Source organism: Pistacia vera, unplaced genomic scaffold (genome assembly GCF_008641045.1).
Source record: "Pistacia vera cultivar Batoury unplaced genomic scaffold, PisVer_v2 Contig174, whole genome shotgun sequence".
Lineage (NCBI taxonomy): Eukaryota > Viridiplantae > Streptophyta > Magnoliopsida > Sapindales > Anacardiaceae > Pistacia > Pistacia vera.
In genome coordinates this window covers 174,478-201,518 of record NW_022195833.1, presented here as the reverse complement: position 1 = coordinate 201,518, position 27,041 = coordinate 174,478, and the positions used below count along the sequence as shown (strand labels likewise).

General features: G+C 40.4%; 2 protein-coding genes and 2 pseudogenes across 2 annotated transcripts; 3 read left to right on the top strand and 1 right to left on the bottom strand.

The window, feature by feature from the left end:
* Positions 1 to 408: 408 nt before the first annotated feature.
* LOC116125980 lies at positions 409 to 1,496 on the top strand (annotated as a pseudogene).
* A 1,523-nt stretch (positions 1,497 to 3,019) lies between these two features.
* On the top strand, positions 3,020 to 3,875 carry LOC116125978 (annotated as a pseudogene).
* A 17,445-nt stretch (positions 3,876 to 21,320) lies between these two features.
* On the bottom strand, positions 21,321 to 22,989 carry LOC116125977 (pentatricopeptide repeat-containing protein At2g38420, mitochondrial-like). The gene is made up of 2 exons (XM_031411688.1): positions 22,939 to 22,989; positions 21,321 to 22,338 (listed from the first exon to the last, which is right to left on the bottom strand). The coding sequence occupies exon 2, from the start codon at positions 22,317 to 22,319 to the stop codon at positions 21,321 to 21,323; it is 999 nt and encodes a 332-aa protein (XP_031267548.1). The 5' UTR covers positions 22,320 to 22,338; positions 22,939 to 22,989.
* A 609-nt stretch (positions 22,990 to 23,598) lies between these two features.
* LOC116126077 (protein LURP-one-related 10-like) lies at positions 23,599 to 24,733 on the top strand. The gene is made up of 3 exons (XM_031411788.1): positions 23,599 to 24,034; positions 24,130 to 24,357; positions 24,457 to 24,733. Exons 1-3 carry the CDS (start codon positions 23,732 to 23,734, stop codon positions 24,637 to 24,639), a joined length of 714 nt encoding a protein of 237 aa, XP_031267648.1. The 5' UTR covers positions 23,599 to 23,731; the 3' UTR covers positions 24,640 to 24,733.
* The last annotated feature ends 2,308 nt before the right edge of the window (positions 24,734 to 27,041 follow it).

Sequence of the window (27,041 nt, the reverse complement as noted above, 5' to 3'; positions counted from 1 at the left end):
CACTTTATAATTTTATCACGTGGTTTATATCTAATTTTATAAACTAAACAACTAAATTAATGCATGACATATCAGACTTCCATTTCTGGAGCAATCCTACAACTTGCATATCTTCAGACCTCTCCTGCAACTTGTTTTATTTAAATCCTTTTGCTCATTCAAATTCAGAGAAAAGCTTGTGGGAGAAATACAGTAAGAAGTTTCCGATTAGTACTTAAGTGACTTCCCAAAAAGAAGTTGCAAATATATATAAACAGTCGCCTTGGATGACCACGGCCTCATACTTTATTTATCAATTCTTTCATAATATTGTGAGTGGCCCTTGATCATATAAATTTAAGCTTCAGACACAAGGATTTTTCATCAACATCAAAATCAAAGCAATTCTTTCTGCAAACTTATCTCAAAATGGCACAGTTAACCAACAATTACCCACCAACCGGTACATATCCTCCTCCTCCACCACCACCAGCACAAACTGGTACATATTATCCTCCACCACCACATTCACAAACTGGTACATATCCTCCTCTTCCACCCCCACCAGCACCAACTGGTATATATTCTCCTCCTTCACCAACACCAGCACCAACTGGTACATATTCTCCTCATCCACCACCACATGCACTAACTGGTATACATTCTACCCCTCCACCAACACCACCACTACCCGTTGCGAATAGCGTAACAGTTATAGGCCCCCAATTTTGTGTACATACTTATCCCGTCGATCTTGCAATTGTGAGAAAGTTATTGACCATAACTGATGGAAAATTTGTTGTGCAAGACATCAATGGCAACACTCTTTTTAAAGTGAAAGGTGCCTTGTTAACTGTTCATAATCGTCATTTCTACATGACTCAGCTGGAAAGTCCATTGTCACTCTGCGGAAAAAGGTCTTGTGATTGATTTGCTGCTGCTCAAAGAACTTTCTATTTGCAAGTGTTGGTTACACTTAACAACTATCTTCAACTCATTAAATTTATTTTTCATATATGTAGATAATGACAGCTCATGACTATTGCAAGTCTTCAGGGGAGAGAGTAAAGAACATAGTGATCTAATCTTTACTGCTAAACGATCTTCAATGTTTCAATTAAAGACCAAGTTAGATGTGTTCTTAGCAAGCAATACAAAGGAGGATGTTTGTGATTTCAAGGTCAAAGGAAGTTGGTCAGAACGATCTTGTGTTATTCATGCTGGCGACTCCTCCGCAATTCTTGCCCAGGTAAGAACATTAATATAAAACCATATGGTATAATCAGATAATAGATGATAATATACAAGTAATTAGCGACTAATTGAATATTAATTATTGGATATGCACCATGCAGATGCACATGAAGGACACTGCTGAAAGCATATTGCTGGGAAAAGACCAGTTCACGGTGACAGTTTATCCTAACATCGACTATGCATTCGTAATCTCTCTTATTGTGATTCTTGATGCAATTAACTCTGAAGGGAGTGCTGTTGACGTCCTTTCTGAATTCTGATTTTCTTTCCTCTTTTGTTTGTATCTTCTATTGAAAAAGAAAAAAGAGTGGTTGAGTGATTATTTTCAGTGTGATAAAATATTCTGCTTGTTGTCGACTTTAGACTTGCCATAACTTGGCTTTCTGGGGCTTGATTTGTCGCTTCTGAAGTTTTCCAAGTCTATTTATTGATCTCTTTGATGGACTGACTAATAAATGTTAAAAACGGTTCAATAATTAGCTGTTAAATTAAGGAAGAAAGACTGGTGCAAAAGTCTAATCCTTTAAGAATATGGAATATAATTACACTTTACGAGATAGAATTGTTGACCCAATTATACAATCTATACAGCAGCCAACTCCTCTGTTTTTTTCTCTTTTGCATAATCCCCTTCTGAAACGGCCCCACTCATAATCATAGATTCGTAGTACAACAAACAAAACCAAATTAATACCGTCTGAATTTCTTCTTTCTTAAAGCAATTCAAATCTTTTGTCTTCTTCTTCACCGAACACCTAATGACATTAGTATCATCAACCTTACCCTGACAAAACCCTAATTTTCTCATAGTCAAGAAACCCTATTACATCAATATTAACAGCAATTTGTTGATTCAACACTATCCTTCATGGGTAAACTGAAGGGAACACACCCGAATTTGGGTATTCTGAAGGTTAATAGAAACTTGAATTCTACCAAAATCCTTATAAATTTCAACTATAAAAGCGGTTTCCAGTGTAAAACAACTCGAAACCAATTCAAGGTAGCAACCGGGAACTATGTATGCTTAAGATAATTAACTATATTTTTTCACATAACAAAGTAGTAATTTAGTACCCAGAGGAAAGCAAATATGCAACTGAAATGAAATAATTAAGGCAGCTAAAGATATTTATGAACATGTACAGGACATTGTCAACTTGCCTCACCACAGGGTTGTGTTATCAAATTCATATGCCTTGTCTATTAAATACATTGATTATATAATCCATTAAAAAAAATTCACATCATACTGCAATTGCATGCCCAAAACTTTTTTTTTTTTTATGATTAAGGGTGTTCGGATAAACTTACGCGTCTCTCAACTAATCTTCAAAGACCCTGAAACTACCAGCTACATAAGAGCTCTACTAGCTACCCTTATTAGTAATTGAGGAGGGACTTTAATTCACGACCTTTTGAACAATACACCCAAGGGTCTCTATCGAATCGCTTGACGACCTAGTTCGTGCCTAAACTTTCCTTTCGGTAACCTTCTATCAACTTAATAATTATAATTTGTTTTTCATCTCTACTTTAAGTTGTCTCCATCAGGAAGAAGATCGTGACAAGTCTTGATCCCGTCGCCAATTAAATTCCTTTAACCAATTCAAATCTAGATAAGGCTTTAGAGAAATAGAATGAAAATTTGTGAAGTACTTAACTTGTAATAAACAAGTATCAAAAGGCTTTCCATTACTAGTCACTTCGAAAATTCTTCATCCGATTTTTGTTTTGTTTGTTAGTTTGCTGTATAAGATATTCCTTGATCACCTCTCTTTCAATGGCACATTTCGCTTATACTTCTCCACCAGTAGCCAATCCCTTTTCAATTATAAGCCCTCAGTTTTGTGCTCATACTTATCCGGTTGAACTTGCAATAGTTAAAAAGGTTAAGACCATAACCGATGGAAAATTTGTTGTGCAAGATATGAATGTCAACATCCATTTCAAATTGAAAGTTAAGAAGTCAAGCTCTGCCGCGTTTTAATCGACTCTGCTGGAAACCCCATTGTCACACCAAGAGAGAAGGTCTTGTATCACTATTTTTTGTATCTGCCTATACGAATATCACTTCATCACTGTTTTCTGCAATGGTTGATTTATTTTGGTTTATACATATAAGAACAACTCATGAAAGATGGCAAGTTTTCAAGGGAGATAGTACAGAGTCCAAAAATCTAATATTTAGTGTTAAATGATCCTCAATGTTGCAATCAATTACAAAGCCTAAGTTAAATGTGTTCTTAGCAAACAACACTGAGGACAATGTTTGTGATTTCAAGGTTAGAGGAAATTGGCTGGAACGTTCTTCTGTTATTTATGCTGGAGAGTCCTCCATAGTTGTTGCATAGGTAAAGAAATTTAATACCTTGATTCCTAATCTAAGTTTTCAGTTGAACAGCAACCAATTTTACTACTTTTGGGAAATGCAGTTGCATATGAAGCAAATCGCTCAAAATCTGTTGAATGGAAAGGAGAGTTTCATGGTAACAGTGAACCCTAACATGGATTATGCATTCATAGTTTCTCTTATTGTGATTCTTGATGCAATTTACTCCGGAGTTTCCAATGAAGATGAAGATGATGATGATGATCATGTATTCCTGGATCTAGTACTTGGTGTATTTGGCGGTTAATTATTTTATTTCCTAAATTCTTTGTATTTTTTTTTTTTTTTTTCCCTTGTTGAGTGATTAGTTTAGGAGTAAACGACTTTTTCCTACCTAAATAATGATTTAATGATACTTTTTCACCCATAGATTTTTAAAATACCACTTTATTATTTTAAAATTATTAAATTATACTTAGAAAAGATTCACACTTAAACATCATTAGCAACCAAACACATCCGTGAATAGTCTAGATGGCTAAGACGAATTGGGAATATTATGGATCAATAATACTAGATGTACAAAAAAATTACGAAGATTTCTTGTACAAAGTGATGTGGCAGAAGATGAATGAAAGAGGGAATATAAAAAGTCAAACTCATTATATCCACTCTTCCAATCATTTTCTGCCACATACAAAAAAATCTCTATAAATTTCTTTGTACATCTAGCATTATTAATTATGAATATGTGCACAGTCTCATATTCGATTCTCCATCTAAAAAAAAAAAAAAAAAAAAGAGTGAAAGTTTGTGAAGTACTTAACTTACAATAAACAAGTATCATATGTTGCTTACAAAATAAGTTACATATATTGCTTTGGATGGCTGGGTCTCTGTGAAACTTCTCCTCACCCATACAAATTTGTTTATTTTTTGTCAACCGTATTATCTGACAAGCACTCGTATAATCAGAGCCTTGAAACAAAATTTCTCTTAAAAATAAATAACTATAGAGTAATTTTTCAATAAACTCAATCTCGATGACCATTTTAACTAGTATTTACCTCCACCTACAGTTGCTAATAAGCTAGCGTTTCAGTTATAATTTATAGGCCCTTTTAATGCACAAAATTTTATCCTAGAGAAATGTTATGACCATGGTTTATGGTAATTTTGTTATGCAAGACATCAAAGCATCCTTCATTAATTTTTTACCGTGTAAAATAACTCCAAATTAAACCAACACCAATTAACATAAAATTAGGAGTGTGCAAAACTAGATATCCGATCTGGTTTTGCATTTTTCTGATTCGATCCGAAAATTTGAATTAGGACGAAACCTGATCCGAATCCGATCTGGATTTCGCCTGATCCGGTTTTGATCCGATTTGGATATTTAGATCGGATAAACCGAAAATCCAATTTTATCCGAATTTTCATGAAAAATATTAATTTGCACCCTAAAATTTTGCATTACTCTTACTCCCTACCACATTAGCATTTCATTCCTTTTGAACCCAAAGTTGTCATCATATTTCAGAAAAATCCACATACTTTACCACTTTTCATCTAGCACCCTGAAATAACTTCTTAAAACTTGTAGTTATGGACAAAACGGATCAGATCCGGATATCCGATTTCTTTGCAGAGCCAATACTATATCTGATCCAAAAATCTGGATCTTCCAAAAATTAATATCCGAATCCAATCCGAATTTTTGGATATCTGGTTCTTTTGGATCAGATATCAGAATTTTTTTGCACAACCCTACATAAAATAGCCCAAGATAAAGCTAGCTAGCTAGCAGGATTCAAGATACTGTCATAAACAAGTATACAAACGAAATGAAATAATCAACCAGGCTAAAAGGCACCGTCTAAAGGGATTTATGATTTATGAACATGAACAAGACTTTGTCAACTTTTGCTTCTTTACAGTGAAGTTTTAGACGTCTGATACATTGACCATATATGATCTATAAAATTTTAAGATAACATGGCTTATATCTAATTTTATAATCTGAACAACTAAAGTAACGCATGATATTTTAGACTAGGATCTTTGTTTTTCATTTCTCGATGAACCCTACAACTTGCATCTTTAAACCTTGCGTGCAACTTGTTTAATTAAATCCTTTTGGTCATTCAAATCTAGGGAAAGGCTTACGGGAAAAATAAAATAAGAAGTCGCCTTGCATGACTTGATCTCATATATATCCGTGGGCGACTAGCCCTTGATCATCTATATTTAAGCTTCACACAGAAGGAGTTTTCATCAACATTCTTTCAATGACAAATTTCCCCAGTACTAGTATTAGTCCACTAGTAGGTAATCCTATTTCAATTATCGGCCCTCAATATTGCACTCACAATCATCCTATCACTCTGGCCATAACTGACGGTAAATATGTTAATGAGTTTGTTATACAAGACAGTAATGGAAACATCCTTTTTAACGTGAAAGGTGTGGCGTTTAGTGTTATTCACAATAAGAATCACACGGCTCTAAGATTGTTGATTAGGAAGGAGCGTTTCATGGTGACGGTGTAACCCAACATGGATTATGCATTCATTATTGCCCTCATTGTGATTCTTGATGAAATTAACTCCGAAGATGATGATGAAGACTATTATGAATCCTCATTCCATGAAAACCTCAGTAAAACGGTTGATGTAGCTGAAAACGTCAATCATATATGTTGATGCGTGATTTTTGGCACCAACTAACTGACACGTGCGTAACGTTGATTGGTCAAGAGATACGTGATTATGGGTAAAAATATATTATAAATGCAATGAGAGCCTTTTAAAGTGGTTCGGATGCTAAGATAGCAAGTCCTACGTCCACTGATTTATATTAATATAGTGGGTCAGGTCGCAACAGCGGACTGACTTACAAATGATTGGCAAAAAAAAGTAAATACCAAGTTATCAGAGAGAGAGAGAGAGCTTACTCCAAGTGTAAAATAGCCGAATCCCCTTAATGAAGGGGTCTTCCTCTTTTTATAGTGAGGTGAGTGCAAGTAATCATCAGTAAATCCATGGGTTGGTGTGAATGTCAGGATTAAATCCGGCTTTATGTCACATTTCCCACCTTCCAAACTGATTTCACGCGATTTGGAGCAGGGAAAGGGACACGTGGGAGCTCTGTAGCTATTGGCAGGCCTGACGTGTGCTTACCATTCTGACAGAAGCAGGTCAACCCCCGCCCCCCAATCACGTGATCTCCTACGTTAGCCCTTGGATTTCCAGGCATAACAGAAGTCCCCTAGTTTTTAAGGTTTGAGGATCGAACCTTGGAAACTAAATCATGCCGCAATTAGAGGTTCGGATAATTTCGACCCGAATGGAAGGAGCTCGGGACAAGGCCTTTTGTGAACACATCCTCGCACAAACTTCGCCCGAACGACCTGACAATCATCCCCTAAGTGACCTAGCCTCATCGGGCACTCCTTACTGCTTTAGAGATGAACTAAATGAGGTCGTCTCTACGCTGATAGGCGCTCTGCGCATGTCAGGCGTCTGTCAAGAGCATTAAATGCGTTGTGTGCTGACCCAAAGTTGCTTTGACAGAGCATTAATTGCGCGATATATTCGAAACGACAACCCTCATCACAACATTGAATGCGACGTGGGGCGCATTTAATGTGGAGAGAGAGAAGCGCGTCGTTTCGATTCTGAGGGGTGGTAACCATCGATTCATAGTCTATATATAAAAGCCGAACTTTTTTCAGATGATGCCACCAGAACCCTTTTTGCCTCGAGTGAAAGACTTTTGCAAACCGAAAGTTCTTCTTTTTCGATCAGCATCTCTCCGATATCTGAAACAGGAACTGTCCTCAGTCACGTGCCCCAGAAGGTAAGGTCTTTTTTTTATTTTATTTTATTTTATTTGGGGGTGCAACGGCGTTGGGTCTCCTGGTGTTTCATTAGAGACGCAACGCTGGAATCAGGTTCGAGTCGTGAATGGCGGCTCGAGCTACTGTTAGGGTTTAGGGACTGTTTCACACCGCCGTGCTAGGCAACGTGCGATGGCTAAAATGACTTTGTCTGTCGGTGGTGCAGACTTTGGAATGGAACCTTCAATGTCTCGACCTGAGGAAGGAGCCGGTTCGTCTTCGCGGGATGTTTCTGCGAACGCATCCCTCGACGTCTTCTCGGTTCTCACTTGAGAAGAGTTCGAGAGGATAAAAAGACAGTTCGACGTCCGAGCAGAGGTGTTCCTTGATGCCACCCGATCGTCGCGGCATCCTGCCAATGGCCTAGCCGTGATCTCTAAAGAGATCTTCAAGGGCGGGGGGACGATTCCTTTCCACCCTTTTGTTAGGTCGGTCCTGGATCACTTCGGGATCGCACCAATATAATTGACGCCAAACGCGTATGTCATTGCAGTCGCGATGTACATCGCGTGCTGCGAGAGTGGCTTGAGCGAACTAACGGCAGCGGAGCTCTGTGTCGCGTACTTTCTTAAGAAAAGTAAGGACAAGGATTCCTATTACTTGTCTCGGCGACCTACCATCGCCGAAGGGATACATAGCTATCCCAACAATGCGGGGGCCTATGAGACGAAGTTCTTCTTTTTCTGCTATGACGGCCACTGCCACTTTCAAAACCCAAGTAGGTTTTTCTTCGCTAGGTTCATTGGATGTAGGCCTCCTTTATTCTAACGACCTGCATTCTTTTGCAGTTAACAAGACGACTAGCCAAGACTTGCTCACCGACCCAGACAGGCTCATGTCATTTGGAGTCCTCCCCGAAGAAAGCCGGGATGTGAGGAAGCTCATGATGACCGCGAACTTGCGGAAGTACGATTTTCTTAGTGAGAAGGCATCTTTAGAGTCCCCAGAATGTAAGTTACACTGATACCCTTCTGGTCGTAGAATAGTTTTTGTTTGGTTACTAACGTATTTACATGCAACGACCATGCCTCCGAAGGAGTCCGGACAACCCCGACGAGCGCCGTTCAATTTCCCCTGATCGAGGAGAGAAAGGGAGGCCGAAGCTGCTCCCCCCGCGGTGGTACAACTGGTGCGAACTACCATGCCTCCGCAGACTCGTCCTAAGCAAGAAGTGACCATAACAGAACAGGTCGCATAACCACCACCTGCTCGCCTAAAGCGGAAGGCTCCGGCCCAGCGATCGAAGAAGAAGAAGCAGATTCAGGCCGACGAGTTAGAGACCGAGTCTGAGGAAGAACCACTGAGGTCGAGGCAGGAAGTCAGAAGGAGGTCGGGCAAGGAACCCGAGGAAGAGACGGTGGCTGCCGACAAGGCGAAGGACACACCAATGCTGGATGCACTTGGGAACTTGCCTGAATACCTGCAGCCGATAGTCTACTCTCTACTCGAGTGTGGGCTATCGGAGTTATATGATCAGTTTGCCGATTCGGGCAACGTCGACCTGATGACCATGTCGTTTCAACACTTAAGCAAGGTAAACGACTTATTCTTGTAAGAATGTCCGCCTTCTGTGTTCTAACTCTTTTTTGCTCGCAGGCTCTGCTCGCCATGAGAATGTCCCTGGAAAAGGCTCGGCTGGGGGCCGCGAAGGGAGAAAACAACCTGAAAGATGAGATCGCGAAGCTCAAATAGAGCCTGAATGACGTTGAGTCAGAAAGAGCACTGTCCGCTGAGGCAGCGAATAAATATCTAAACCAGAAGTTGGCTGCCATGCGGATAGTTGACTTTCAAAAAGCGGAGCTTGAGCGACGTGTAGAGGAAATAAAAGAGCTCCAGAGGACAACAGCTAGGCTCTTTAAGGAGGTCGGAGAGAAAGACTAAGAGCTACATATGACCTTCACACGGGCTCAACAAGCAGAGCAAGAGAGAGAGGCCTTTGAAAACGAAAAGCTAGCTCTCGAGGCTGAACTCCAAGAGAGTCGGGGAAAAATTGCTTCCCTGATCAAAGAAATACGGATTCAGTCCGAGGAGATCGAGGATAAGGCCGTCGATTGGGCGATCGGGTCTATTTATACGCTGCGACCAAAGAACCCAGATCTGGATATGTCTGACCTCCCACCGGGGTGGCAAGATACCTTGCAGATCTTGGCGAGGGAAGATGATGAAGCAGCAGCAGCAGCAGCAGCCGCCGTCCAAGGGTCCGATCAGGCAGAGGGTTAGGGTCTTGCTTCGAAGGATCCCCCCACTGACCAGGCATAGTGTAATGAGACCCCCTTTTTGAATTAACAGGGTCTTAACTTTTGTTGTAAATAAATGAGAATACATTTGGCTTTCAATTGTTGTTCGCTTTATCATACATGAGTGCTATTCACAATTCAGTTTGTTTACATAGGCAATATTACACGCAAATTGCTACAAGCGAGCAGAATAAATTTGAACTATTATAAGCGAACAGAATAATACTTTACAATAATTAGGAACTGACAAAATCAAACTAATTTATAACGAGGGTTGAGTTCGGGATTACTGATAGTATGGTCGGAGATGCCCGGCATTCCAAGCTCGGGGTACTTTGGAACCGTTCAACCTTTTGAGATAGTAAGTCTCCGATCTGATCACCTTGTCGACCCGGTATGGACCTTCCCAGTTAGGTCCTAGTACCCCCGCACTTGGTTCCCTGGTTCCAAGGAGAACTTCTTTCAGCACAAGGTCTCTGACCTAGAAGTCTCTTCGCTTGACCTTTGAATCGAAGAACCTTTTCACACGTTGTTGGTAGACTGCTATCCTTAGCGAAGCCTTGGTGCGATGCTCTTCAATAAGATCCAGACTCGCCCTCATAAGTGCTTCGTTTTCAACTTCATCGTATAAGTCTCTCCGAAGAGAACCAGTTCCCACCTCCACGGGAATCATTGCTTCGCAGCCATAGGCTAGTGAAAAGGGCGTCTCTGAGGTGGAGATTCTTGGAGTTGTCCTGTATGCCCATAGGACTTCGGGGAGATCGTCAGCCTAATTTCCATTGGCCGCCCCAAGTTTGGCTTTTAGAGTGTGCTTGATGGTTTTGTTGACAGCTTCAACTTGGCCATTTGCTTGTGATCTGGCGACTGAGGCAAATTTTTTATGAATGCCTAGCTCGTCGCAGAAGAACTTGAGCTCCTCGTTGTCGAATTGTTTCCCATTATCCGAAATGAGGGTGTGAGGAATTCCGTAGCGGCACACTATGTTCTTGAAAATAAAGTCTTTTAGCTTTCTGATCGTGATCGCGGCCAGTGGTTCAGCTTCCACCCATTTTGTGAAATAATCTACCGCGACCACGGCATATTTAACTCCTCCCTTTCCGACCGACATGGGGCCGATGAGGTCGATCCCTCACATAAAGAATGGCCAGGGGCTAGACATCGTTACCAGTTCGTGAGATGGGGCTCACGGAATGTTCACGAACCTCTGACATTTATCACACCTCTTGACAAAATTGTGGGTATCTTCTTGGATCCGGGGCCAATAATATCCTTGGCGAACAACCTTGTTCGCGAGAGATCGTGCGGCGGTGTGATTACCGCATATCCCTTCATGGATTTCTCTCATGATATAATCTACCTCTTCGCTGGTCACACATCGGAGGAGAGGGGCACTGAATCCCCTCCTGTACAGCTAATCCCCGATGAGTGTGTAACTAGCAGATCTTGTTCGTAGGACCCGGGCCTCGATCTTGTCATCGGGTAAGATCCCATCCTTGAGATACCTGTAAACGGGGCGTCATCCAAGAGTTTGATTGTGTTACATTCATGGCCTGTTCGGTTGAACTGATGCTCGGGGTCTCGATAAACCGAACAGGAATGTCATCAGGTGCCTCAGAGTCCAGCGACGTGGCTATTTTTGCCAAGGCATCAGCCACAGAGTTGCTATCTCTGGGGATCTGAGTGATCGTGAAATGCTTGAATTGCTCAAGCGCGACCTTGGCTTCTTTTAGGTAACGGACCATGTTCTCTTTCTTGGCTTGGTATTCTCCTAGGATTTGGTTGACGACCAGCATAGAGTCACCCATTTCTCTGGCCAACCGTAATCCGACGAGCAGAGCTTCGTACTCAGCTTCGTTGTTAGTCGCCTTAAATCCGAACCGCAGGATGCCATGAATGTTGAGCCCCTTCGGGACTCAACAGGAGGAGGCCTGCTCTTGCCCTTTTTCGGGTCGATGATCCGTCGACATAGAGGTTCCAGGTCGATAGGTTCTGGATGCTCTCTTGGATGACTTCACTGGGCTGTTGGTCTGACTCATTCGGGAGATAGGAGAATTCTGAAATAAAGTCGGCGACAACTTGCCCTTTGATGGTCGACCTAGGCTTGTACTTCAGGTCGAACTAGCTTAATTCCATTGCCTATTTAAGCAGTTTGCCTGAGGCTTCCGGCTTCTGGAGGACCTGCCTGAGGGGGTAATTAGTCATTACATGGATTGTATGGGCGTGAAAGTAAGGTCGTAGCTTTCTGGAAGCGATCAGTAGAGCATAAGCTAACCATTTCATTTCAGGATATCGCATCTCGGCATCCGACAGACGCTTCCTCGCGTAGTAGATAGGCCATTGAACTTTTTCTTCTTCTCAAACTAGGGCTGCACTGACCGCGCATGGACTGCGAGACGGACAGGTACAGAGGCAAAATCTCTTGTAGGAGAGGCTTAGAGAGGAGAGGTGGCTTCTCGAGGTGTTCTTTTATACTTTGGAACACTCGTTCACATTTGGGAGTCCATTCGAACTTCTTATTGGCCTTCAAAACATTGAAAAAGGGCAAACAACAATCTGTTAGTCTCGATATGAAGAGGCTTAGTGCTGCTATTCGCCCATTTAGGCTCATGACCTGCTTTTTGCTGGTCGGGCTCTCCATATCGAGCAGAGCTTGAATCTTCTCGGGGTTTATTTCTATCCCTCGTTAATTAACCATGTATCCCAGGAACTTTCCTGATGATACCCCAAATGAACACTTGAGATGATTCAGTTTCATTCTGTAGAGCCGGAGGATGTCAAACATCTCAGCGAGATGTCCAATGTGTTCTGAGGCGACCTGGGATTTGACCAGCATGTCATCCACATAGACCTCCATTGTTCTTCCGATCTGGTCGGAGAACATTCGGTTAACCAGCTACTGGTAGGTTGCGCCAGCATTCTTGAGGCCGAAAGCATAACTTTGTAACAGTACAACCCTCAGTCTGTAATGAAGGTTGTGTGTTCCTCGTCTGGGCCATACATAGGGATCTGATTGTATCCCGAGTATGCATCTATGAAACTTAGCAGCTCGTGCCCCGAGGTGGCATCCACAAGCCGGTCGATTCTCAATAGAGGGAAGCTGTCCTTCGAGTAAGCCTTGTTGAGGTCGCTAAAATCAACGCATGTCCGCCATTTTTCGTTTGGCTTCTTTACTAGGACCGGGTTGGCAACCCACATTGGGTAGAGTGCCTCTCGGATGGATCCACTTCGGAAGAGGTTTTCCACTTCTGACTTCAACGCAGTATACCGCTCCGGATCCATTGCTCTTCTTTTTTGGTGAACTGGCTTGGCCTCGCTGTCGATGTTTAACGCATGGCAAATAACGTCTGGACTGATCCCGAGCATATCTACATGCGACCAGACAAACACATCGACGTTTTCCTTGAGGAAACCTATCAGTTCGTTAGCGAGCTGGGGGTTGAGATTTTTACCGACTCTTAACACCCTGCTCGGCTCTTTCTGGTCGACCTGGACTTCAGTCAGGTCCTCAACTAGCCCACTGGAGGGGCAGTCTTGAATGCGAGGGTCTAGGTTATCCTCAACTGGGCCAGGTCGTGGATCGATCCTATTGATCGCCATGGCCTGGCGAGGTGCATTTCGTGGAATGCCCTTTCCTTTGTGCGCTCTCTGGACTGCTTTTACATAGCAGTCGCGCGATGCGCGCTGAGAGCCGCTGACTTCCTCGATCCCCGTCGGGGTGGAGAACTTCATTTTCAGATGGTAAATTGAAGTGACCGCCTTAAACTGTCTTAGTAGAGGTCGCCTAAGGATCCCGTTAAAGGCTGACGGGCAGTCCACCACTAAGAATTCAATCATTCTGGTCACTTCGTCAAAATCGCCCAGCGTGACCGAGAGTGAGATTGTTCCTTTGGGGAGTAGATGGTCTCCTATGAATCCGTATAGCGGGAACGAGGTAGGCTTCAGGTCGGCCTCGTCCAAATTCATATTTTCGAAGGTAGATACGAACAAGATATTCACAGTACTCCCGTTATCCACCAGCATTCTCTGGGTGTTATAGCGCCCTATCAAGGGAGTGATTACAAGGGCGTCATCGTGGGGATGGTGTAACCTGGCCGCATCCTGTTCGGAGAAGGAAATCTCTTTCTCCCGGCGAACCTTTTGTGGTCGTCGATCCGCACTCATTACTCTAATGGGGTCGTGATGAGCTTCACGAGCATACCTTTCTTGGACACCTCGTGAATTTCCAGCGAAGTGTGGTCCCCCAAAAATCAAGTTGAGACCGAGCACCCCTTTCTGATCGCGACTCTTCTTACTTGGCTCCCCCCGATCTTTTTCTTTCGAGGGAGCAAAGTCATCGATGTATTCCTTGAAATGCCCCTTCTTGATAAGTTCTTCAATTGCTTGTTTCAGGGCTCGGCACTCGTCAGTATGATGCCCATTGTCCCGATGATAGTGACAGTACTTTTTATTATTTCTGGCTGTTGCAGGGGTTTTCATGGGTTCGGGTTCTCTGAGCAGACTGGCTTCTTCAAATTTATCAAGGATGGCAGATACAGAGGCGTTCAGCAGAGTATATTGGGGCCTGTCGCGGTCACGACGAGGAACCAGGGCATAAGATTTCTTGTGCTCGTAGCGGGGTTTCTTTCCTTTTCGCTGATCGTCAATGTCTCCTTGACGATCAGCTCTTCTACCTTCTCCCCCACCAAACATACTGCCCGAAGATCCGTGATCGCGACGTCGTAGTGCCGCCAATGAATCCTCTATATGGAGGAACTTTTCCGTGAGGTTATAGAATCTGGTGAGGGAAGCATCGTCCTCAGCCTGTAATTCTTTCCATAGGTCAGTTTGCGGGCGAATTCCGGCTATTATGAGAGTTCAGATTGACTCTTCGGGGGCATGAGCCACCTTGTTGAGTTCCCTATGGAAGCAGTCGATATAAGATTGTAGGGACTCGTCCCTTTCTTGCCTTATATTCCTGAGATAGCTCAAAGGCATCGAGAACTTCCGATTTGCTTGGAAATGCCATAGGAACGTCGTGCTCATCTGAGGCCACGAACTGATCGTTCCCGCTTGGAGCGACCTTAGCCATCGCTTGGCATGAGAGGTTAGAGTCACAGCCAGGCAACGACATTTTGCAAGATCCGAAACCTGGTGGAGCTCCATCAGGTCATTGAACTCATACAAATGATCCTGCGGGTCATGGTTCCCATCGAACAGCCGCATGTCGGGCATTCTAAAACCTGGTAGGAGTGGAACAACTAACACTTCGGGAGAGAAGGGGGATGCGGAGGCGACCTGGGCCTGCTCGTTCTGCTGCTCTCTCAGCCTGTCCAGAGCTCGCTGTAACTCCTCAATTTGCGGTAATAGAGTCAGTTGGGGATTGCTTTCACCCACGCGAGTCCGGCCCTCGCGATTACGATTCAAGAGAGTCTGGAGGTCGGACTCCTCTTCGCCTTGATCGACGTTTTCGGCCGCTCTCGACACACGCTGGCTAAAGGCGTGTGAAGGCGGTGGATGGTGCGGGGTATTTTCACGACCCTCGCGGTGGTACGAACCACCCCGCGAGGTGTAAGGACCATCCTCACGATAGCGATCAGGATCGTTCCGCTGGCGGTGATAAGAATCGCCTCACCCAGCACTTTTGTTTGGGTTCACCTGCGATGTGGCATGGGACAGCTCGGGATTTATTTTTTCGCCAAGTCTTAGTTTTGCCGGCACCTTGCTCGGGGTACGGTTTGTGTTCGTTGGCCCTTTGTAGCCTGTAGGCTTGCTTTTTGCCACTTGCTTACCCTTACGTCTACGCGTTGCAGTGCTCGCGGCACGGGCTATTACCCTTTGCCGCGCTTTCGCGCAACCTGCAAGCGTTTTTGGCAGTTGCACCGCCCCAACTGTTCTAGAGGGCACGCCTTGGTCCAGACGGTCCAACCTTTGGTTGACCATCTGGAGAGTATTGTCGAACCTCTCCAGGTAGCCTCTGATGGCGGCGTCAAGCTGCGAAGTTGCTGGGATATCCACCACGGCAATTTGTGGGGATGGAAGTATTCTGGAAGAGGTATCCCCTTGGGTCTGGGGAACTCCCTCAACGCACTGGTTAGCTTGTTCAGGTTTAGATTGGCGGGCCATCTATTGCTGTAGGACTAGTAGGTTAGAGATTCTCCTGATGAAGGATGAACACTAAATCTGACCCCTCCTTCTAGTGCCAAACTGTTGATGCGTGATTTTTGGCACCAACTAACTGACACGTGCGTAACGTTGATTGGTCAAGAGACACACGTGATTATGGATAAAAATGTAGAATAAATGCAATGAGAGCCTTTTAAAGTGGTTTCGGATGCTAAGGTAGCAAGTCCTACGTCCACTGATTTGTATTAATATAGTGCATCAGGTCGCAATAGCGGACTGACTTACAAATGATTGATAAAAAAAAAAAAAATACAAAGTTATCAGAGAGAGAGAGAGAGCTAACTCCAAGTGTAAAATAGCCGAATCCCCTTAATGAAGGGGTCTTCCTCTTTTTATAGTGAGGTGAGTGCAAGTAATCATCAGTAAATCCATGGGTTGGTGTGAATGTCAGGATTAAATCCGGCTTTATGTCACATTTTCCATCTTCCAAACTGATTTCACGCGATTTGGAGCAGGGAAAGGGACACGTGGGAGCTCCGTAGCTATTAGCAGGCCTGACGTGTGCTTACCATTCTGACGGGAGCAGGTCAACCCCCCCCCCCCCCCCCCCCCCCCAAACCAATCACGTGATCTCCTACGTCAGCCCTTGATTTTCCAGGCATAACAATATATATGGTTGATATAGCTGAAAACCTCAATCAAATGGTTGATGCAGAAGATGTAGCTGACGATAATGATGATGAAGACTATGATATATGAATCCTCATTCCCTGAAAGCCTCAGTCAAATGGTTGAAGTAGAAGATGTAGATGATGATAACGACGATATATAATTTGATTTTCTCTCCTCAATCATTTGTATTTTCCTTGAATGTACATTGTCAAGTTTTTATTTTAGTGTGATAAGATATGTTTCTAGCAGCACACGGCTCAAAGCATTTTGATCGGAAAGGACCATTTCATGGTGACAGTGAACCCGAACATTGATTATGCATTTATCATTTCCCTTATCGTGATTCTTGATGCAATTAACTCTGTAGCAGCTGGTGCAGCCAGTGCAGCCAGTGCAGCTGCTGCAGCTGCAGCTAGTGCTGGTGGCGGTTGTTGATCCCGCTCAATTGTATTTTTCTTTTTATGTAGTTGAGCCATTATCTTAGTGTGGTAAAATACATTGTTTATCTTTGTTAATTTTAGTTTATAATATTAATATTAGACCTGTATTTAATCAGAAAATTTTCACAAATATTAATACTGGACCTTCATTTATTTTCTAGCTCCATACGTGTTCTTTTATTAATTATTTTTCTTTTATAAATATCTTTTAATTTTCAATGTATTATACGAATTTGAATAAAAAAAATTGAAAGTTTTCTCACTAAATATGAGATTTTCGTGAGTGCCTTCGGCCGTCGTTGACCATCTTGGCCGTCGTTGATTGTCAACGACAACCATATCTTGGCCGTCGTTGACGACCAAATGCGGCCAGATCTAGCTGTAGATCTGACATTTTTCGATTAAATCCATCGTAGATTTGGCTAGAAAAGACTATATCAACGCATGACATGCAAGATTCAACCGGTCATGCGTCGATACGGTGACTCCGACCACCCTCCGACGGTGGTGGCCGACTGTCCGTATTTAATGAGTGGATTGGAGGTGTTTTTGTTAACTTTTAATATCTTATTATAAAGGTGTTTAGTAAATAAACAAACATAGATAGTATTTTTGTTAATTTCTAAATCTTACATTGTAATAGTCACTCAATTTAATTTTTTTCAAAATATTATTATAAAAAGTATCAGAATAATGAACCAAACGAATCCTAATATTTTGCAGTAACAGTCCACCAACCACCAGAGGAGTTACACAAAATTTACCTAATTAATTAAATATTTTCTGTGTTATTTTAATCTATTTTGTTTTTAAATTTGAGTTGCCTTCCTCTTTGTTTTTTAATATCTAATAATGATGAGAAATAATATTCTCTGCAGATTGCAACAAGTGAACACGCACAAGACTTTGTCAACTTCCCCAACAACACGGTTTGAATTGTCGTCAAAATCTGATAATCCAAACACTCTAGAAAAATAAGCCACTGAATGTCATTGTATAAGACGAAGCAATATATGAATGAAATTCATAGAACAAGACCTTTTTGTTTCTGTCAAACCTCATTCAATAAGGTTTCTTCAATACTGCTCTGCCCATCATTTTCTCCATCAACCGCGTTACACGCTAACCAGTAAGCATGAAGATCATAAATATAGTTGAATTCCCATCCCAAATGAAGTTACATAGCTTTTCATTTCTAGCCCTTTAAACTCAAAAGATTTGCCTCTTTCGTTATAAATGAGGGAGCATCAACTCCATACTTTTGCAGCTGTGCATCCCAAATTCACCATTTTTAATGAGTTGGGGTAGCTTCAAGTTGCGGCAATAAGAGAAGGTGTGTGTAGAGCAAGATGGAGAAGCAGGGGACGTGCATTACTAACTCACATTTTTGGCTGCGAGTTTTAAATACCTTCAATTACTCAAAAGTTCTGTGTTATCTCCAGTGAGTTAGTTTTTCATGTGCCCATCTTCCCCATCATGACCACTGCACCTTATAATTATAAACAGTACTCAACTAAACTACTGCGAAGATTTTCACGGCAAAAATCATCATCAAACCAATCAAAGAAAGGGAAGTAAAGCTCCATTTCAGGTGAGTTATGATCAAAATCTTGTTTGAAATATTTATTTGATGACATTTTTTTTCCCTGAACAAAACCGTTCTGGTGTAAAGTTCTGGTCTCGTATATCTGAAGATTTATGTTATGAATAGTTTTTTAGAAAGATGTAGGGATCGATAAGGCTAAGGAAAGATGAGCAGGCACTGATTTTGAGATATGATTAGAGTGAAATTTCAGCAATGTGGGGTTGGATAAACATTGACCGAATTATCATACTATTGTCATAATCAGAAGAAATATGAGACCATTCAAGGTTTTGGAGTCAGAATCTGGGGCGCCGTGAAGTTTGGTTAAACTCCAAATTGAGGGTTTTTAATTTGCTGATTCCTTTTTCCTCAAGATAACACACAGACTGACAAGAACAAATCAAAACGCGAAATTTGAACGAATGCAAATTTTTATGCAGCAAAAACAAGGTAACTATAATCTGGTAATGCATAAAAAATTGCTTTGTGGATTTAAGTGGTATATATGTAGATATATCATAACAAATTCCTTGACAAAATGTACTCTATGTGATTAATAGCTTAATCAAGGAACTCATTTTAGCTAAAAAATTGTTCTTCCTGCGACTTTGAGTGATGATTTTCTTCTGTTTTCTTAATTTCCTTGCTTTTTTTTTTTTTATATTAAGACAACTCTGTGAGTGGTACTACAGAAGTAAAGAAAGAGTACCTGAGAAAAGAAATTCAAAGAAATTTCATCCAAACCACCATGCAGTGCAACTTTTGAATAGAATTATCAGTTATATCTAAAGTGGCAAGAGTACAATTTCTTCTTCAATATTCTTTTTAGCCCTCTAGGATGATTAGTTGTTTTAAAGATAAGAAAAAGAAAAGCAGCAGTCGAACATCAAAGAAAGATTTAAGGAGAAATTAAAGGGGGTTTTTTCATCTAGCTTCCTTTCTTTTCTTCTCTTTTCTCTTTCTTTTTCAGCCATTGATATGATCAAGTAATCAAGCACTATTGGAGATAAATCTAGCTAACTAACTCATCATATTTATGATAAAAGAGATTACTTTTGGTCTTTCTTGAACAGGCAAAGTCGGTAGCACCACCTGGGGACAATACAAGAGAACCACCACATGCCTATTCTATCTCTTCCTTCTCTTCCTTCAAATCCACGTTGGATTGACAATGAAAAGCCATACACAGCACAGAAACTCTTTTCTTTGATTCCAAGAATGTATGATTTTCTCATTTACCCAGATAGCGGACTTTTTCCCGGTTGCAGTTTTGGAAGGTAGTACAGAAAAGGATGGTCATTCTTTTGTAAATCTGATACCCAATCTGTTCTTCATTATTATCATTATTTTGTTAGGTAACAGCACCGCATTTAATTTCTATTTAACTTTTGAATGATTTTTTAACTGTTAAGTGTTAACCAGAGAGTTAATTGCATGCAGTCAGTATAAGATAAGGTTATATCAAAAATTGACAATTGCGACAATTTACTTCTATTCCTGGGCTTGTCATGTATTCAGATGACCCACTTCTTTAATTGTTCTTGTTTCATGTTAAATATATATATATATTTTTTTCTTTTTTCTTTTTTTTTTTTGTGACATGGGGGCAGGGTTGTTCGGGCCAACTTTTTTGTATTTTAACAAATCTTTTAGGGTCTTGAAGTTGATAGACAGATAAATTTTCTCAATAACCACTTTTATTAGCAATCCAAATAGATCGAACTCAAGACATCTTGACTAACGGTTCAGTTAAATGTTGTAGTTGGCAAATAATTTACAGTATTTGCAGAACTTGTAAAAAAAAAGCCTTTGAAGTATAAAGGTTTGCCAAATGAAATAATGACACGAGTGAGAGCAGCTTCACAAATTTTTGCATGCCTGTGGACTGTAGTTTTGTTTTGAGATTGATACGTTTTCTTCTTGCCACCAAAGAGCACTTTTCTGACCGACAAAAGTAAAGGTGCTCCTAAATAAATTTTCTTACTTTTAACTTTTCCTTTAGAAAATGATTGAGGCATCCTAAATAAATTATAACTTTTGTCCCATGTAAGGTGAAAGTATGCCCGAATCATTAAAGTAGTACTCTTTTCCTTCGTATCTGTCATTAGAACCACAGACTTAAAAGTTTGGATAACGTTACACAACTCTCAAATATCTTTTACTATGAGTCTTTGTACAATCTCTCTAAAGAAAATGACATAACAACAGGAACGAAACAAATGAAGTCAAATTAGAAAAGCCAATGGGCTGCAGGTGAATATTTTCAATACAAGGGAACTTGAGACCAGTTGCAAAAAAACTGATAGTACTGCCCTGAAAATTTTGAAGTGCTGAAGCTACGAATTGAATCTTCTGGCGTAGGTTTTCTCATTTATCGAATCACTTGTAAATTTAATTCATCATATAGAGTAAACTAGTTACACCGCAAGCTTACAAACAAACATGTCATCAGATTATTGTACACCATGATGTCGGTACCGGGGGAGAGGGAATCAGCTTGATCACCTTTACAAGCAAATGCTATGTAGCTAGAAATGGCATGCTTGATACAGAGGCTGAAATCAGAAGGAAATGAATCTTCAGTATTTCCACAGAGTGTAATTCAAGCAAAAGACCTTTTAGTGCTTAATCAACGAGGATGTCCTTTTACTTCAACTCAAAGGGACTCCAAAGAGACACTTGCACATGGAAGCAGTGATAAGCCAACCAACTAGATCTTTAGCTATTTATTAGTTAGTTTTACGGGGAAAAGAGAAAGGCATATACATTAATAACAACAGAGATCGCACACCACCGACAGTAACTCAGTTACTGATCAAATATCATACTTCAAGTTATCCACCAAACCAGTCAGAGAGGTATTTGAAAAATCAAGTTTGGACCCGGAGCTAAGAAGAAGAGCTTTCCAAACTCTAGCCCCTGGAGATACATTCTTCTCACCCATTTTTTTAAGCAATTCAAGGGCTCTACAAACAAAACCTCTATGGCACAACCCACAAATTGCCTTATCAAACATCAAACTTGGCGGGCAAAAATCTTTATCCAATACTTCCTCCAACAAATAGCAAGCTTCAATAACTTCACCTTTACTGACCAAACCATTAATCATAATAGTATACGTCTGCAAATTCATTGCAATGCCTTTCAATCCCATCTCCCTCATAAGCTCCTTTGACCTCCCCAGCTCCCCCACCTTACACAACTCCCTCAGTAACGTATAATAAGTAATCACATTAGGCTTGCATCCCAACTCCTCCATACAAGCAATCATCTTGATTCCGGCTTCAACATTATTTTTCTTACATAAACAATTTATATACACATTGTAGGTATGAACATTAGGAACCAAACCCAATACAAGCAATTCATCAAACAGCTTCTCTGCTTTCACATAATCTTCATCTGCAACAACCCCACTCATAACCATACCATAACAAATAATATCAGGTTTAATACCATCTAATTTCATCTTATTCAAAACATTCAAAGCCTCCAAACCCTTTTCTTTCTTCACCAAACACCTAATCACATTAGTATAATCAACCATACCAGGACAAAACCCTAACTTTCTAATTCCTTCAAGAAAGCCTAAAACCTGAACACTTGACAAATCTTTTTCTTCACAAACTGATGCCAATACTAAAGAGAAAGTTCTTGAATCAACACTAAATCCATCATTTATCATTCCATTTAACATCTCAATAGCATAACCAACTCTATTTATTCTACAAAGAGCACGTATCAATAACCGAAAACATGATTCTTCTATTCTAATATTCATAAGTTGACTCTTTAACAAGATTTGAGGGACCATTTTAATACGTTCTTTATTTCTACAAAGAACAGAAAGCAGAGTATTGAGTGAGTACACAGAAGGGACACACCTGAACTTGGAAATCCTATAAAACAGATTAATAGAATCATGAATTTTATTAGCATCTGCATAAAGTTTAATAAGATCAGCAAGAATATACTCAGGTGTTTCGAATTTTTCATTCCGTTCAAGGTAGTCAAGAACAGAGAGAAGTTGACAAAATTGTGAGGTTTCTGCTAGGGTTTTGATGATAAAGTGGTAGGCTTCCGGGGTTGGTTCACAATTATAGATGTCAAAGGAGTGTATAAGAGAAGAGAGGATATATGGTTGGTTTGATTTTTGTTGTTGTTGTTGTATTGCCGGTGGCATTGTTAAAGATTGCTTAAGATTTTGCATGGCTTGTTGTTGGTTGAAAGTTTGGTGCCATTTGGCTTTGTAGGGTGACAATGGCCATTTTCTGTGCTTTCTAAGGTAAGGATTGGCGCGCTTTAGGGGAGAGGACCTGACCATTTTGAGTTTCAGGACTATGTGAACAGATCTGAAACGAAGATAAGGGTTTTGGAATGATATTTAAAGGCTTCTACAATGGGTAAGTAAGTTTTTTATAAAAGGAGGTTACGAAGTACCGCGAAGCCAAGACAAAAATGATAAAGGCACACGAACCCGTCTCAAAAGCACGCAAACTCGAAAATAGAAACACAAAGCAGACACAACCTCCCAAATAGAGACACAACAAGGGATACAAACGCCCAAAGAGAGCACGTTGGCTATACGATAAAGAAAAACGAATAAAAACCTAGGATGATTGTCCTTTCTTCTTATTAGAGCTGATGGTGGGCTGCATCGTGCTATGTTGGGCGTAAAAATTCAAGGTCTGTCGTGTTGTGGGCTATATCATACCAAAACTCAAACAAATTCATGTCTTGTCGTGTCGATCTATTCAACAAATTCAACAAGTAAACACGCACAAGACTTTGTCATCTTCCCCAACAACACGGTTTGAATTGTCGTCAAAATCTGATAATCCAAACTCTCTAGAAAAAAGCCACTGAATGTCATTGTATAAGACGAAGCAATTTATGAATGAAATTTATAGAACAAGACCCTTTTGTTTCTGTCAAACCTCATTCAATAAGGTTTCTTCAATACTACTCTGCGCATCATTTTCTCCATCAACCGCGTTACACGCTAACCATTAAGCATGAAGATCATAAATATAGTTGATTTCCCATCTCAAATGAAGTTACATAGATTGCTTCTCCATACCCATCATCTCATTTGTTTATTTTCTGTCAACTTCTATATGAATATAATAACCGCGTCTGACACGCCCTGAATCACTATATTTAAGAAGCATCACAGCAGGATTTCTCATCAAAAATCAAAGCGATTCATTCTGCAAACTCACTCCAATGGCGCATTTTACTGGCACTACCAATCCACCAACTGATATTTATCCTCCTCCTCCTCCACCACCACCACAAGCAGTAGTTGCTAATAGCGTTTCAATTATAGGCCCTCAATTTTGTGGCCATACTTACCCCATTGATCTTGCAATTGTGAGAAAGGTTTTGACCATAACTGATGGAAATTTTGTTGTGCAAGACATCAATGGCAACGTCCTTTTTAAAGTGAAAGGTACCTTATTAACCGTTCATGATCGCCGCGTTCTACTTGACTCAACTGGAAATCCCATTGTCACTCTGCGGCGAAAGGTCTCGTGATTGATTTTTTTATTTTTTTATTTTTGCAAAGAGAACATTCTATCTGCAAGTATATCTCACTAATTAATTTATTTTCTTTGTTGTAGATAATGACAGCTCATGATAGATGGCAAGTTTTCAGGGGAGAAAGTACAGAGCTAAGTGATCTAATCTTTACTGCTAAACGATCTTCAATGTTTCAATTAAAGACCAAGTTAGATGTGTTCTTAGCAAACAATACAAAGGAGGATGTTTGTGATTTCAAGATCAAAGGAAGTTGGCTTGAGCGATCTTGTGTTATTTATGCTGGAGAGTCCTCCACAGTTGTTGCCCAGGTAAGAACATTAATAAAACCATATGGTATTATTAATCAGATAATAGATGATAATATACAAGTAATTAGTCACTAATTGAATTAATTCTTTGATTTGAAGATGCACAAGAAGCACACTGCTGAAAGCATATTGCTTGGAAAGGACAAGTTCATGGTGACAGTATATCCTAACATCGATTACGCATTCATAGTCTCTCTTATTGTGATTCTTGATGCAATCAACACCGAATCCGGTGGTGGATCTGGGGGTGGCTCTGACATCCTTTCTGGCGTTGAATTCTGATTTTCCTCTATTCTTTTATTTGAAGTCAAATATGTACTTGAGACTTGCCATTGCTTGGCTTTCTGGGGCTTGATTGGTCGCTTCTGAAGTTTTCCAGGTCTACTTGTGATCTTTTTTATGGAGTTTTGTTTATAGCATTCAACTGTTAATGTCTAATAATTATGAAATTTCATTATTATACTTAGAATCAGTCACAATCCCTCAGGAACTACTAAAAAATTTCCAATATGCCAAGCTTGTGAGAGGCTAGAAATTGTCTACTTGTCCAAGTCCTATGCGATTTAAGGATGTCTCTCGTGCAGATAACCAATGAGAAGTGGGTTAGGAATTGTACTACACTTGTCCGACTGCAAAGTCATGATTACTACCTTGAATCCCCCAATTATAAATAGAGGGCTCCTCTCTCATTTACGAGATTAGCTCATCTTTAGTCTAAAAAAGCATATTCTCTCTCTCTCTCTCTCTCTCTCTCTCTCTCTCTCTATTTATATTCTCTCTAGATTGTAATTTAACTCGATGTACGTGACCTGACTGTAACCACCTATTAAGGATGTAGGATTTACTTTTAAGCATCCGAACAACTTTAAAAACCGCTCCTTATTTATTCTCTCATTGCATATTTTCATATCACATGTAATTTCTAAGTCTGCTTAGCACTTTATACGTAAAAATCGTTGGTGTCAAAATCAAGCATCAACATGTATGTGGTCTAACACAAAGCAATTTATGAATGACATTTACAGAACAGGACCTTTGTTTCATTAATTGTTGAAGTTGTGGAAATGATAAACCAATAGAATTTGCTTTTGGTAAGCGCCAACGGTACTGTTCATAATTCTCTTTCTCGTCCTTTCGGCTTCACTTCGAATTATAAATCTTGGAATGTGCATATCCTCCCCATTTTCTCATGCCTCCCAACTTGACTGGATTCAATTCGGAAGGTTTCTTCATGCTGCTGCACATCATTTTCTCTATCAACCTGCGTTATGCTAATTTATTTTCGTAATTTGTAAGGATAAATAATTCATTATAGAGATATATTGCCTTATATTTTCTCTATCAACCTACGCCTTAATGCGTTTTCATGGCTCGTTATTGTTGGAGTGATTGACAACTCCGACAAGAATTATCCTATCGTTCTTGCAATAGAGAGAAACGTTATGAGTCTTATGACCATGGCTTATGGTAGTTAAATTTGTTATGCAAGACAACAGTGAGAGCATCCTTGATAACTTCAAATTAGACCAACATCAACTAACATAAAAATGCCCAAGATAAAGCTAGCTAGAGACTAAGCATATTTCAAAGTCATGTCATATCAACCAGGCTAAAAGGCGCCGGCTAAAGGGACTTACACTTTATAATTTTATCACGTGGTTTATATCTAATTTTATAATCTAAACAACTAAATTAATGCATGACATATCAGACTTCCATTGCTGGAGCAATCCTACAACTTGCATATCTTCAGACCTCGCCTGCAACTTGTTTGATTTAAATCCTTTTGCTCATTCAAATTCAGAGAAAAGCTTGTGGGAGAAATACAGTTAGAAGTTTCCGATTAGTACTTAAGTGACTTCCCAAAAAGAAGTTGCAAATNCCTCCCAACTTGACTGGATTCAATTCGGAAGGTTTCTTTCATGCTGCTGCACATCATTTTCTCTATCAACCTGCGTTATGCTAATTTATTTTCGTAATTTGTAAGGATAAATAATTCATTATAGAGATATATTGCCTTATATTTTCTCTATCAACCTACGCCTTAATGCGTTTTCATGGCTCGTTATTGTTGGAGTGATTGACAACTCCGACAAGAATTATCCTATCGTTCTTGCAATAGAGAGAAACGTTATGAGTCTTATGACCATGGCTTATGGTAGTTAAATTTGTTATGCAAGACAACAGTGAGAGCATCCTTGATAACTTCAAATTAGACCAACATCAACTAACATAAAAATGCCCAAGATAAAGCTAGCTAGAGACTAAGCATATTTCAAAGTCATGTCATATCAACCAGGCTAAAAGGCGCCGGCTAAAGGGACTTACACTTTATAATTTTATCACGTGGTTTATATCTAATTTTATAATCTAAACAACTAAATTAATGCATGACATATCAGACTTCCATTTCTGGAGCAATCCTACAACTTGCATATCTTCAGACCTCGCCTGCAACTTGTTTGATTTAAATCCTTTTGCTCATTCAAATTCAGAGAAAAGCTTGTGGGAGAAATACAGTTAGAAGTTTCCGATTAGTACTTAAGTGACTTCCCAAAAAGAAGTTGCAAATATATATAAACAGTCGCCTTGGATGACCACGGCCTCATACTTTATTTATCAATTCTTTCATAATATTGTGAGTGGCCCTTGATCATATAAATTTAAGCCTCAGACACAAGGAT